Consider the following 13522-nt stretch of genomic DNA (forward strand, 5'->3'; position numbering starts at 1 on the left):
TACTTTTGACACATCTCACAAAAGGGAAACATATCAACAAGAACGTCAGAATAAAGTATATTGATTATTGTGCTGTGTGTGCATTGGCAACCATTTCCCCTTTATGCAGAATCGTGCAGATTGTCAAAACTGAATAGCTGAAACCTCCAAAACTCATTTATGTATATATATATATTTACATGGTGCAGAGAAAGGACATCCCTTAGGTGAATTGTACAACCAACATCAAGTCTGCGATTATTCATAATACCCCAAGTACTCATGTGTGTGTGTGTGTTTTCCAGACATACTTGTGTAGCTGCAAAACAGGTATCTAAAGTAGGAAATAGAAAAGCTGTGAAATGTAGGGTTAGATTGCATTCCCTCATGGAATGTACATACTTCACTTGTGTGGAGATGTGAGATAGACAAGCTTTGACAGGTTTGGGCAACCCAGAGTTCGTTATAACTTTATTACTCAGTTGCTACTTCCATGCAAAATAACCAATATTCTCAGTGTGATTTATCAGGTAGATCATGGCTATTGTGTATTTTGTATATAAAGCCATCTCAATTTGAAATTTGTGGTGAACTGATGACTGTTACAAAACAGTTTCCTTTTTGGATGCCATGATGCACGAGGCAGTGGCAAGCAAATTGACTGGGAGGTGTTTGTTTCCAGTGGAATCTGTTTAATGTTCTCTGGTATCCCCCAAGCCAAGGAAAAAAGGCACACCTGGAAATTTGCCTCATTCATTGACTGGAAATGACGAAGGTCTGCAAACTGACACGGTGTCTCTCTCTTAAGGAATTTATGAAGACACCTGGGGATAGTGAGGTGTAGCCAACCTTTTTGGTATATGGTTTGCAGTCAATGTAATGAGCTCCTGTGGCTTTCACAATATCTGAAATTTGCACGTGCAACTGCACCTAATTTGGAGAAGCTTGCACGTATGGAGGTACTTCGTATTATTTCTACCCTGCATTTTGAAGCAAGCCATCATAAGCTGGCTAGCAATAAACATTTTATAGCAATACAGCAATGATATAAATAGCATGTAATAAAATAACATTGAACTAAATGGGGGGCACCAATAAGATGCTCACGCTGCCCTAATTCTGCCTCTGCCAGAAGAAGAGGAGGAGTTTGGATTTTGATATCCCACTTTATCACTACCTGAAGGAGTCTCAAAGGGGCTAACATTCTCCTTTCCCTTCCTCCCCAACTCTGTGAGGTGAGTGAGGCTGAGAGACTTCAGAGAAGTGTGACTAGCCCAAGGTCACCCAGCAGCTGCATGTGGAGGAGCAGAGACGCGAACCCGGTTCACCAGATTACGAGTCTACCGCTCTTAACCACTACACCACACTGGCTCACTGCCAGGGGTAGCTCAGTTGTCTTTCATCTTTTTAAGCAGTATGGAGGGTTTTTACCAAAGGTTGCAGATCTGTGTGGTAGAATGATTGACTGGAAATGCTTCTTCCTTTTTTTTCTTTGTAAAAGAAATACCACAGAGCCTAACAATAGTTAGGTTCAACTAGTTAAGCCACATGTGTGAATCCACCGTATGCAGTTGTCTTGATTGAGTTCTTTTTATATGTAAAAAGGGTAGTTACTTGTGAATAGATGCAGCGGTGTGGAGATGCTTACCCAACTGAATACTCATCCAGTTGAAAGTCTGCATGGATGAAATCTGTAGCTGGATGTGTATTTAGGGGCAGTTCCTAACGCACATTTGGATGTGCATCTTATTTATGCTCACAGTTCCTAATAATACACATTCATACACTTATTTTCATGCATGCATGCATTTCTTTACCTGGACTGGATATTTATGCAGCACTGTCTGTGTTTGAATATAATGTTATATCATGATTTAGTGTTATGTGAAAGAGCCTAGAAGACTTCAACTTTTCCCAGCCTTGCACATTCCCTTCTCTCTCCTCCTCCCGCACAGCTGGGAGGAAAAGTTCAGAAGCATTCATTTCTGCTTTTAATTAACTGCGATTTGTTGTTACATCCTAACTGGTTTTTAACACTCACTGTGGTTTAACAAGCTAGCTCAACTACCCATGGTTTTAAATTGGCTTGTTCGGAAGCCAGCCATAGTTAATGTTGAATGACTATCCTCAGTTCAGATGAAATGACAAACTGTGATTAATTAAAACAGAAAGCAAAAGCTTCTGAACTTCTTATCCCAGCAGTACAGAAAGGGGAGGGAGGAGTGTGAGAGCCCAGATTGAGGCTAGGCTCATTTACGTAGTGCTAAACTGTGGTTTTGTATTGCGTTTGAACACAGCCATTGAGTCTCTATTTAGTAAATGTAGCATGAGAACTAATGCAGTAACAGCAATTCCTGCAATTTCTTCTTGCTATGTGCCCAATAATCCATTTTACTTCACGATCATACGGATCTACTGGATGGCTTATTTTAAAAAATCCCATTTAATATACAAATCTTATTTTATAAGCTAAATAAGTCAGAAGTTGATGGCTTGAGCACAGAGTCAGTGAATCAGTATACCGAGAAGACTGCAGCTCAAGTTTAAACATGAATCGAGATAAGTGAAATGCGAAAATGAGCGCTGAAGAGCTGGAATGTGTGTGTAATTGCTACAGCTATAATATGTCAAAATGTGATGAAAAACTTTGATGCAAATTAGGGAGTAGGTCATGCAGAATGTAGAAAAGACTAAACAGGATCTTGCATGAAAAGGTCCTTCCTTTAACTGTGCTTTTCTCAATTTGTTTAGCAGTTGACATTTATCTCATATGGACACTTTGCTCCAATAAAGTATGTTTTATTCCTACTTCATTGTGCATTGCAGTGTAGTGTCGGGGTCCACAAATTTCACTTGTTCATGATAGTCAACCCAACATTTGTGGTCACCAGGATTCCATCTCTTCCCCAAGGGTGGTATTTTTATTGGGTTCTTGCACTGCTGCTCTGAAGTTCATCAAGGTGTTGGGGACAATTCCACACCTCAGTTGCTTCAAACTCGGGAGGAGAGCTGGAGGTTGTCACAGTTGTGCTGCAATTCCAAGGTGCCACAAGAGCTTCAGAGGTACAAGGCAACCCACAAGAGGCTCAGTCACCTCCCAAATCTTGAGGATGGGGAAGAAGCAGGGGAAATCATCTTCTGAAGTTAGAATGTGCTTCAAATGGGTTTGGAGGAGAATAGGAAAGTTACATGTATATATGTATAAGTTTTCTCAATGTTGGTCCTAAGATCATAGCCAGGACTTGTACATAGCTGTGGGGATGTCATCAGCTCTCCAGATGTTGCTGAACTACAACTCCCATCATCTTTGCCCACTGACCATAATTGCCAGGGCTGATGGGAGTTGTAGTTCAGCAGCACCAGGAGGGCCAAAAGTTCCCCACACCTAGTTTATAACTTTAGTAATATTCCTGTGGGGCATAACAAGTTCCACTGAGCACAGTATCATGAAAGAAAGGGAAGGACCATAGGTCAGTGGTAGATCATCTCCTTTGCATGCAGAAGGTCTCAGATTCAATCTATGGCATCTCCAGGTAGGACTGGAAGAAACCCTGGAGAACTGCTGTATACATGTTCTGACTTGGTATAAGAAATCTTCCTGTGTTTCTAAATGAGAATGTATGAGAGCAATGTAAGAGCGGTTGTCCAAGCTAACAAAGACCTGCGTCTCATTGGTGGTGGGTTATACAGAGCCTTCAGAATCCCTCCACCCAAAGCTAAGGGGGTGCTGGAACCCTGGCCTATTACACTGTGACTAGCCATGGTTTCTTGAAAAAACATGGAGTAGAAGAGACGAGCATAGAACAAACAGAGCAGAGGGATGGATGACTATTCATGGTGGGATACAAGGGAACGAGATAGTAAAACCTTCTAAACATTATGGAGGAAGAGGGTGGTTGTTTACAATTCAGACCTTGCAAAGGCTGTCCCATACAGGTGAGCAGTTCTGTCTGTAGGAGCTCCATTGGCTCTGAAGATTTCATGGCACCATTACAATCACCAGGAAATGCTTTGCAATATCTTTGATTTTAGGGCATGTGGCCTAATAACATATGGTAGTTTCCCCATGCTTTGGCTTTTGAGACGCCTCCTTGTAGGGTAGTTATTGTGTGAATCTGACCTAAAAGGAAAACTAAAAGCATGATAAAGGTATGTTTCTTATTATGCAACACTTAGGAAATGGGTTATGTTGAGCGAAGAAGAGATGATAAAGGAGGGTATTTTAGTTAACCAAAATATCTACATAGAAGACTGAAGAGTGCACTGTACCTTTTGAGGACAGGACGAGGAACAATGGCTTCTGAAAAAGAGTTCAGTTGGCAGGAAGGTCCATTAATCTTAACCTTTGCAAAACTTTCCTGTAGCCTGTGTCACACCTGCATGTGTGTCATTGATTTCCCCCCCCCCTGCCCACTTGGCAGCTGGCAACTGAACAAACATACTCCAATGAAAAATATTGCCTCTGAGTTGAAATGAGAAAGATGGAAAGTTTTGTTATGATGCTATTTCTGCATAATCATCAAGTGATAGCTGTGATATCAAGTAATGCCTTGTAGATGCACCTTCACAAACTTGTGTGTCTGAATAGATCCGAATCCTGCTTTAAAGTAATAGGTGCAGTTCAGTGTACTGGAGTGAGTTGTTAATGAAGACAGTGATTGCCTCCAGTGGAAATTTTCAGCCCAAAGGTTTTAGAGGCCATTTGTCAAGAATCCTATAAGTATAGAATGTCAGTATGGTGTCACAGGGCAGCAGAACTGCAACCATGTATCCTTATGTTCATTCTTTCCCAAATTTATTTTTGGCGTTGGTGCAGGTGGCCCAGGCAAACACTTTCCACGACTGGATTGTGCCGTTTTGGAAGCAGAGTCGACTGCTGCTGGGGCTGGGCTCGCCACTCATGGGGCCAATGCCAACGTGAGTATCACCGCTGCTGGGCTTTGAGCCTTTTAAAACAGGGCTTGTTCCTCTCTAATAATGGCTTTCATATAATCACAGACACTCACACGATGCAGGGCTTATAATGTACATTGGGCTTTTGCTTTCACCTAGAGGGACACTGACAGGTTAAGAATCTTACCCATTTTAAACTCCAGATTTCCATATGAACAGTACTGTAAGTTATGGGAATTAAATGTAGCATTAAACCAAATGTATCTTCATTTCATTTTTTTTTAACAGCATTACATTTGATTCAGGGTGTTTTTTGTTTTTGAAAAAGTTTATCTACATAATTTTTGTTTGTAGATTAACATTTTCTGTTCCCAATTTTCCCAAAAAAGGCGGAACTTATTGCAATCCTAAGCAGTTTTTAGCTGTATATTTTGTTCTTTAATAACATTTAGAGAAGGTTAAACAAAAACCTTTCAGAAACATCCTTACTGAAGTTAAAGGAAAAAGATTAAAATAAATCCTTCCCAGATTATGCTCCGGTATTTAACCTGACAGTGTCTTGCGGTGGTACATATATTAATAACATTTCTCACTTTCTCATTGCCCTGTCAACTTTATCAACTACAATTTCTGAAAAAGAAGCATTCAGCTAGAAGCTATAGAAGCGATGGGAATACAGAAATGCTAGCTTTCAGTTGAATTGGAGAGCTGACCAAAGTAGCCAGACATAGATAGCCATGTTTTCTGTTGCCTACTTGCATATTTTTCTATGTTTGCACCAGATTAGACACAATCTCACAATCACAGAATCATAAAATAATCAGAGTTGGAAGCGACCATGGAGGTCAACTCCCTGCTCAAGCCACAGGTTACAGTTCAGGATGCCTACTTGACACCTAGCTACCCTTGGCTTGAATATCTCCAGAAAACAAGAGCCCACTGAGGCAGCCCGTTTCACTCAGGGCCAATGACATAACAAGGGAAGCTAAGAAGACATTTGTCTTGTATAGCAGGTGGAGAGGATGGTGATCTAGCAACCCCTCTCCACTTACTTGCCTTGTCACCCACCTGCTGGCCCTGCTTGTGCTCCCAGCCACCCCATTCAGTTCCCAAGCACAATTCAAAGTGTTGGTGCTGACCTTTAAAGCCCTAAATGGCCTCAGTCCAGTATACCTGAAGGAGCGTCTCCACCCCCATCGTTCTACCCAGACACTAAGGTCCAGCGCTGAAGGTCTTCTGGGAGTTCCCTCGCTGCGAGAAGCCAAGTTACAGGGAACCATGCAGAGGGCCTTCTTGGTAGTGGCGCCCTCCCTGTGAAACACCCTCCCACCAGATGTCAAAGAGAACAACTACCAGACTTTTTTGAAGACATCTGAAGGCAGCCCTGTTTAGGGAAGCTTTTAATGTTTGATGTATTACAGTATTTAAATATTTTGTTGGAAGCTGCCCAGAGTGGCTGGGGAAACCCAGCCAGATGGGCGGGGTATAAATAATAAATTATTATTATTATTTCTTGCTCCTTGCCTCATTCTGAGGGTTGTTTCTCTGACTGAGGCATTCTGGGCCTGGCAAGTGCCACTGTTGTACTTTGCTGTAGCTAGAAAAAGATGTTTACAATGAGTAACTTTAAATCTTTTTAAAGTTTGAGCAGCATTTACTCAGCTTGTTGCAGCAGTAGTGGTGGCAGCCTTGCTCTGAAGAAGGAGCTCCATGGCCCTTCCTCAGAGTGGGGTAGGGAGGAGGCAAGTGGGAAGGCAGGAAAACTGCTGGTGCCTCTGCCACAATAATGTGGCAGCAACATGAGTGGCTGTTGGGGGAGAATGGAGAATAGGAGGAGGAGGAGGAGGAGTGGAGAAGCAACAGCGATGGGAAAGAGGCAGAGGAGAGGGTGATGGCAGTGCAACCTTTTGCACCAGCCATGTTTCCACTATCTAAGAGCTCTTACTACCAGGAAGCTTCTCCTAGTGTTTATCCTAAATCTGCTTCTTTGCAATTTTCTATCAGCTGGTTCTAGTGCTGCACAAAACGAAGCCTGTGGCAACAATAAAAATGCAAAATCTGGCACACTGTAGACAATCAACCACAAAGCTTTCTTCACAATTGATAAAGTACATTTCTTCAAGCATCAATCTGTCTTCATTATTGTGATGGAATGCAGTTGGTTGCAGTGTGACATTTCTGCTTCTCTCCTGCCCCAAATTACGGTCTTTATTGGTTCTGCTGATTGATGCTCCGCAGTTGACAAATCTAATTAGAATTTTACCTCTGTACTCTGAGCACAAACGGGTGCAATCCAACCAGAGTTGAACATTTCAGTCTCCCACTGTTTCTAATTGGAAAGAGTTGCACCTAAGCTTAATTCTCCCACTGAAATAAATCTAAATGAAAAATGCTTAACTTAGTTGGGCAATGAAAAATATTTATTTTTCTTTTTTTAAAAAAAGAACCCTATTTAGATAAGTTTGCATCTCAAAACATTTCAAACCATTTAAATGCAAACCTGAAACTTCTCAATTTGCAAATATCTTAAAACAAAACAAAGTATCGAGGGAGGAAACTGAAGGAAAGAGCAATGCATTTATACAACGTGATTTCCTCTTCCTTTGCTTAAGACCCTAGGCACCTCCAAAATATTTTTGGGAAGGTCCCCTCTTTCATTCTCTGGAGCAGATTTTGAGGGTGCTAAGCATGGGTGTAGCAACACAGAGGTGGGGGAGCAGCTGCCCCCCATAAAGTAAAACAATAGAAATACTTAACTAACTGACCAATCACATGGGTTCTGTCCTGCCTAACAAAAATCCTGCCCCCCTGACAAAATCTTGCCCCCCCAATCCTGGCTCCTCCCATGGTGCTGAGGATCTGCGGTGGGGAAGAAGTTCCATTGTGCAAGTGGAAGTTTATTCTGCTTGTGTAATAACTTTGGATACATTTCCTAGAAATGCCACTGAAGCAATTCACATTTAGTGATGTAAGGCATGAAAATCATTACTTTACATCAATGTAATAAATGCTGGTCAAATGATTAGGAAGTTGTCAGGAATAGTAGGCTCCAGCAATCTCACTTTCATTTGGCATTATTTCTTCTTATCCACAATAAATAGGTTACCAGGCTATTATTTTCCGAGCCACATTAAATGACATATTCTTTGTTACCCATTTAGCTTCTTTAAAGACAGAAATAAACCAATCTCATCTCTTTTGAGGGGAGAAGGCATGTTTTTATTCAAACAATTCAAGAATACCATTTGTGGATCCAAGGGCAGATAATAGCCAGTGGTTTTGTGTAATTATTTTTAAACATTATTTAAAAATGGTCACTGGGGCCATTCCCTTAAGGAAGAGCAAACAAAATTGCAATGATTAACAGAGAACTACTTGAGATTTCAACTGGGTTTTAAGGAAGATGCTATATAAGAAGAGTAGTAATTGTTCTGAGAATGATCCGCATCATCTTTGTAGCTGCTGTTATCACTCTTAATATACAGAACACTTTGCAGCTCCCATTTAATTTACTCTTGCAGTAACCCTGCGAAGGAAATCACCATTAACTACTGGGCAAGTCTGAAAAATGAGTGACCTGCCAAGTTGAATTCAGCCCACTAAAACTATAAGGTGGCTTGCAATGTGCTTGACAACATATCTCCCCACCCCCCAATTTTTGTAGTCTCAGGTGGGCAGCAAAAACAGGTTTAGCAAGTCCCTAGTATGCTCCCATGCATGACTGCTGGGCTGTGCTCAGCTTAATGGGTCAAAAGTTGTGCAGGCCTGTAGGTGAAAGAGGAGTCACACTGCATCATGGTGGGTGGAGGCAGCAGGAGGATAGAACCAGGATGGAGATTGTGGATCCCACACTGAGTGGGTGCTGCTTATTGCATGTGCAATAGGTCCCTATCTGATGAGAGAGATTCACAGAGGGAGAGCCAATGTGTTCTGCCAACAGTTCACCTAACCTCCATCCTAGGAGTTTGCAAACTCGACAGGTTATGGCAGCAGCACCTGTTCTTTCTGCCCTTTGTCTCCAAGAACAAGGGAGACTTGGGGTAGAGGGCAGCAGACCACTGTGCTCTCTGAGCCTAAGGTAGCCGTGCTGATTATCCGTTTGGGGGCTTCTTTATGAAGTGTGTGTGTGTTTTTACCTAACATACAGGTGTTCAGGCAGTGCTGAAAGTTGAACATGCATGCTTATTACAATATAGTTTGTACAGAACACAAATGGGTTGTTCTTCCACATGCATTCATTTATTGGGGAAAAAGAAAGAGGCACCTAGTGCTCCTCTACCTAACCCCAGCTATTGGTACATGGATGGAGCCAAGGTCAGATTTGAAAGTTGAAGCAAGAGAGGTTGCATAATGACTTCATGCTCAAATACATTTTCAGGGGAAAAAATCCCTGGGACTTAGCAGGAGCTTGATTCACAGAGATCGGTGGATAAAGATCTACACCAGGCATAGGCAAACTCAGCCACCCAGATGTTTTGGGACTACAACTCCCATCATCCCTAGCTAACAGGACCAGTGTTCAGGGATGATGGGAACTGTAATCTCAAAACATCTGGAGGGCCAAGTTTGCCTATGCCTGATCTACACAACATGTAAAGGTAAAGGGACCCCTGACCATTAGGTCCAGTCGTGACCGACTCTGGGGTTGCGGCGCTCATCTCACTTTATTGACCGAGGGAGCCGGCATACAGTTTCCGGGTCATGTGGCTAGCATGACTAAGCTGCGTCTGGCGAACCAGAGCAGCTCATGGAAACGCCATTTACCTTCCTGCTGGAGTGGTACCTATGTATCTGCTTGCACTTTGACGTGCTTTCGAACTGCTAGGTTGGCAGGAGCAGGAACCGAGCAATGGGAGCTCACCAAGTCCTAGGCTCTGTGGTTTAACCCACAGCGCCACCCGTGTCCTATACACAACATGTAGATAAGCATTAATGTCTGCTGAACAAGTATCTGTTGAAGACAAAGGAGCAAGACCCAATAGAAAAATAGTATCTACCTAATGCCTGAAATAAATACATCAAGATAGAATTCATTCCTATTAGAAACTAAAAGTTCATCACTAAAGTGACAAATACCATTTGGTGTGTTGAAAAGGTAACCAGCAGGGCTGATCTGAAACAATGGAGGCGGGTGCTTTGTGAACATTTCTCCACCAGCAAATCCGTTCTTCCTTTCAGCTTCCTTTTTTTTTTAAAAAAAAGAGGAGTTTCTGAAAAGGTGTGGAAGTGTTTGCGCATTCAGAGTCCTGACAATACAACACAGGAAACATTGCCTCCTCACTTTGAAATAGCTCCCTTTGCCCCCAGAGATACCATCAAGCAACTAAATTTGATTGGTTATGTTAAGCATTGTGTGCCTTCTGAAGTAGCTTTGTCCAAGTGGATTTGCTATAAAATGGCATCAGTGTTCCCTGGAAGAAGTTTGAGAAGCACTAAAGTATCTGCTAGTGGAGTAGTTGTGTGTGGGCTGTGGGAAAAGGTGTGGGATATTTCAGATCCCATAGAATCATTGAAAATATTTGTAGGCAAACATTAAGCACAGCTCTAGCCGTCAAGCTTTTTGACAAGACCAAAGCAGAAAGTACAAACCAAGAGAAAACCAGGAACCTGAATGGACACAGGGACTGAGCTTCTTAACATGACACCAAGGCAGGCAGGCTACACATCCAAAACTCAGGCTACCTAAACAGAATAAAAAATAGATGTATTAGATGCAACCTTTGCCAGACTGCTGCCCTCCTGAAATATACTCGGAGTCGAGTGTGGATTTCATGTTCTTTATTCAGCTCATAGTGGTGAGGAGGAATGAAAGTTCCCCCAGAATGTCTGCTTTATATACATTATTTACACAATGGGCCCCAGGTGATTGGCTAATTCCGGGATTCTCCTGTAGGCCAATCAGGTTGTGGATTCACTTCCACCTGGAGTTGGATTGGGTGGCTCCTGCGGACCAATCAGACTGCTGCATTCTGGATCCTATTGTTCTGGGACAAATCAGACTGTTGCATTCTGAATCCTATTGTTCTAGGACCAATCAGACTGCTGCATTTTGGATCCTATTCAACTCAGTACATAACACCTCCCAAGATTTTGGACTATGGCTCCCATTAGTATGTGCTGGCTGATGGGTGATGTAGTTCAAAATATCCGCAGGGCATCAGCTTTGCAAAGGCTGCATTAGACAACCACATGGAAATCAAAATTTTAAAACACATTGGACACTTGGAACAGGGAAGCAATAGCAGAATAATAAACACAGGATTGGGCTGTTAAGACATAGTCCCCCCCACCTGCTTGCCAATAGTATTAAAGTCATTGTTATTTTCAGCTTTAGTCAGATAGAAAAGAGATTTTTCATGCTTGTGCTAAAGATGGAATTTCAGCATCAAGCAATGGGCTCCCATTTTAGCAGCTTTTTCTACAATTACATATAGGCAAACCATGATGAATGACAAGAGACTGGAGCAGGGCAAGTCTGATGCCAGTTTTAAGAGGAGGACTGTGAATAATCCAAGCAAACAGGCCAAAAAGTTAGAAGACTTACTGGCCTGTATTTGGTTGGATAATTCATAGTATTATTAGTAAATGATAACATGAAACATTTATAGATGACTGGATAGAAGTGTTCCATTTCATGAGCAAGCTGGTTTTAGACAAGGCAGATCTGTTTTGGATCATTGATTTTCTGTTTCCTGACCTAGTTAGTTGAGACCAACCAGTTACCACTTACATTGACTTGAAATGTGCCTGAGACAAAACCTCCTGAAAAAATTATAGGATAAATTGGCAGGTTTCTTAAAAGCTTTATGCCAATGATTCATTTAGGATCCTAAGTGGTACAGACTGCTCCAGGTGACATTTCTCAGGAAGTATGACAGGGTTGTATAGCAAAGTAGATTAGCAGTATTGCTTCACCGTTGAGTGCAGTCGGCATAAAACATAGCACATCCTCTAAAAGTTAATGTGCAACTTTGGCTCCAAAGGAGAAATACCTACTGTGCTATGGAATGGAAAGTTCTGCAGTTTCTTAAGTGGCAGCACTGGACTCATCACATAAACTAATATGTGATGAATCTAGTGATGAGCCCTTGCGGGCAGTACCTGGTTTCAACGTGTGTGCTCTATTTTCATAGAAATGGCACCTTATGTTTGGATTAAAGACCCAGTCTTCAAAATATAGATAGACAGAGAGGGGAGCGGGGCGGAGGAAGGGGGCAGTGGGGGCGGTCTGTCCCGGGTGTCACCACTGAGGAGGTGGCAAAATGCCGGGCGGCACTCACCGCAGGGCCTGCAGCGCGCCCGAGCCACCCTTCTCTCCTGGGAGTGACGCGGTGGCTTGGGCACCCGCAGGCTCTGTGCTGCCCCAAACGGTCCGCCTGCCGTCTCCCCCTCAGCTGTAGGGTGGCTGAGTGGGAGGAGGCAGGCAGACTACTCAGAGGTCCTGTGGAGCATCCTGTCTGGCCCTGCCCCCAGGCGCAGGACATGCGCTCCACCCCAGGTGCCCGATCGGCTTGCTCCGCCACTGCACACATATATGTGCACACGTGTGTGCATGCAGTCATATATTAAAACTTTTATTTTTTAAGCTAAGTAGCTGCTGTTTTTTCTTGACGTTGCTCAAGAGCCGTGTGCTCTCTTAATGGGATCGGAGCAAGGCCCTATTGAGACTGGCATAGCTTGCTGTGTTTGCTGGATTTGCAGTTTAGGATTTTCGAAATCAGTGTCAGCAGAACAAAGGTATTGAGAATCCTTGCAAGTTCTCAGGCTGGGGGTTGGATTAGGTCAGGCACAGGCAAACTCCGGCCCTCCAGATGTTTGGGACTACAATCCCCATCATCCCTAGCTAACAGGACCAGTGGTCAGGGATGATGGGAATTTTAATCCCAAACATCTGGAGGGCCGGAGTTTGCCTATGCCTGGATTAGGTAATGCTGCTCCCACTAAAACCAGTTTCGTACAAGGCACTGTAGAAACATGGGTGTCATACACAATGATCCGGTTTGCTCGCAACACTAAGCTATGGTTTTGTAAGCCATTGTTCATTAACCAAAGCATGGCTAACACAAACCACCAGGGCTTGGTGTTACATGCAAACATGGCCACTGACTTCTTAATAAGAAAATAATAGCCTGGTTGGTCAGATCAAAGATCCATCTAGACTAGCGTACTTTCTCCTAATGGTTAACCAGCTGGAAGACACAGCAGATATCACAAACTGGGCCTAATGGTGATACGCAATCCCTGCTGTTTGTCTCCAGTATCAAGGTACTTAGCGAGATACTGCTTTTTGATAGCTTAGATCCTACTCTGTTGCAAACTAAGTTTGCACCAGCTGTTCTTCACGTCATGTGTCCCAAAACATACTGTGAACAACTGGTGCAGTCAGCATCTCATCCTGGCTAATGTCCCTGGCTAGAGCTCCACTTCCACATTTGTCACAGAAAGGTCAGTACTAATTTCCCTTCAGGATCCATTGCAATGTATGATGCACTTAAGAACGTTGACATCCAAGTTTCAAGGTGTTCTGCTGCATTTATCTCAGAGTATCTCTACCAGTTTGCCATGCCTACTTGGACCAACATGGTCACCTGGACCCACATAGTTGTGTGTTTACTGGTCCCTTACTCTCTTTTCTGAACAAGTGAGGAGC

General features: G+C 42.9%; 1 protein-coding gene across 4 annotated transcripts in view; it reads left to right on the forward strand.

Moving 5' to 3' along the window:
• The window catches only part of NPNT (nephronectin), a 61813-nt gene that overhangs the window by 1516 nt on the left and 46775 nt on the right, over positions 1-13522 (forward strand). For all 4 annotated transcript variants that reach the window (XM_081925005.1, XM_081925006.1, XM_081925007.1 and 1 more), the window contains exon 2: positions 4796-4896. In XM_081925005.1, the coding sequence (XP_081781131.1) occupies positions 4796-4896 (101 nt within the window). The remainder of the gene's footprint in view (positions 1-4795; positions 4897-13522) is intronic.

The sequence above is a fragment of the Podarcis melisellensis genome (genome assembly GCF_964234715.1).
Source record: "Podarcis melisellensis genome assembly, chromosome: 9".
NCBI lineage: Eukaryota > Metazoa > Chordata > Lepidosauria > Squamata > Lacertidae > Podarcis > Podarcis melisellensis.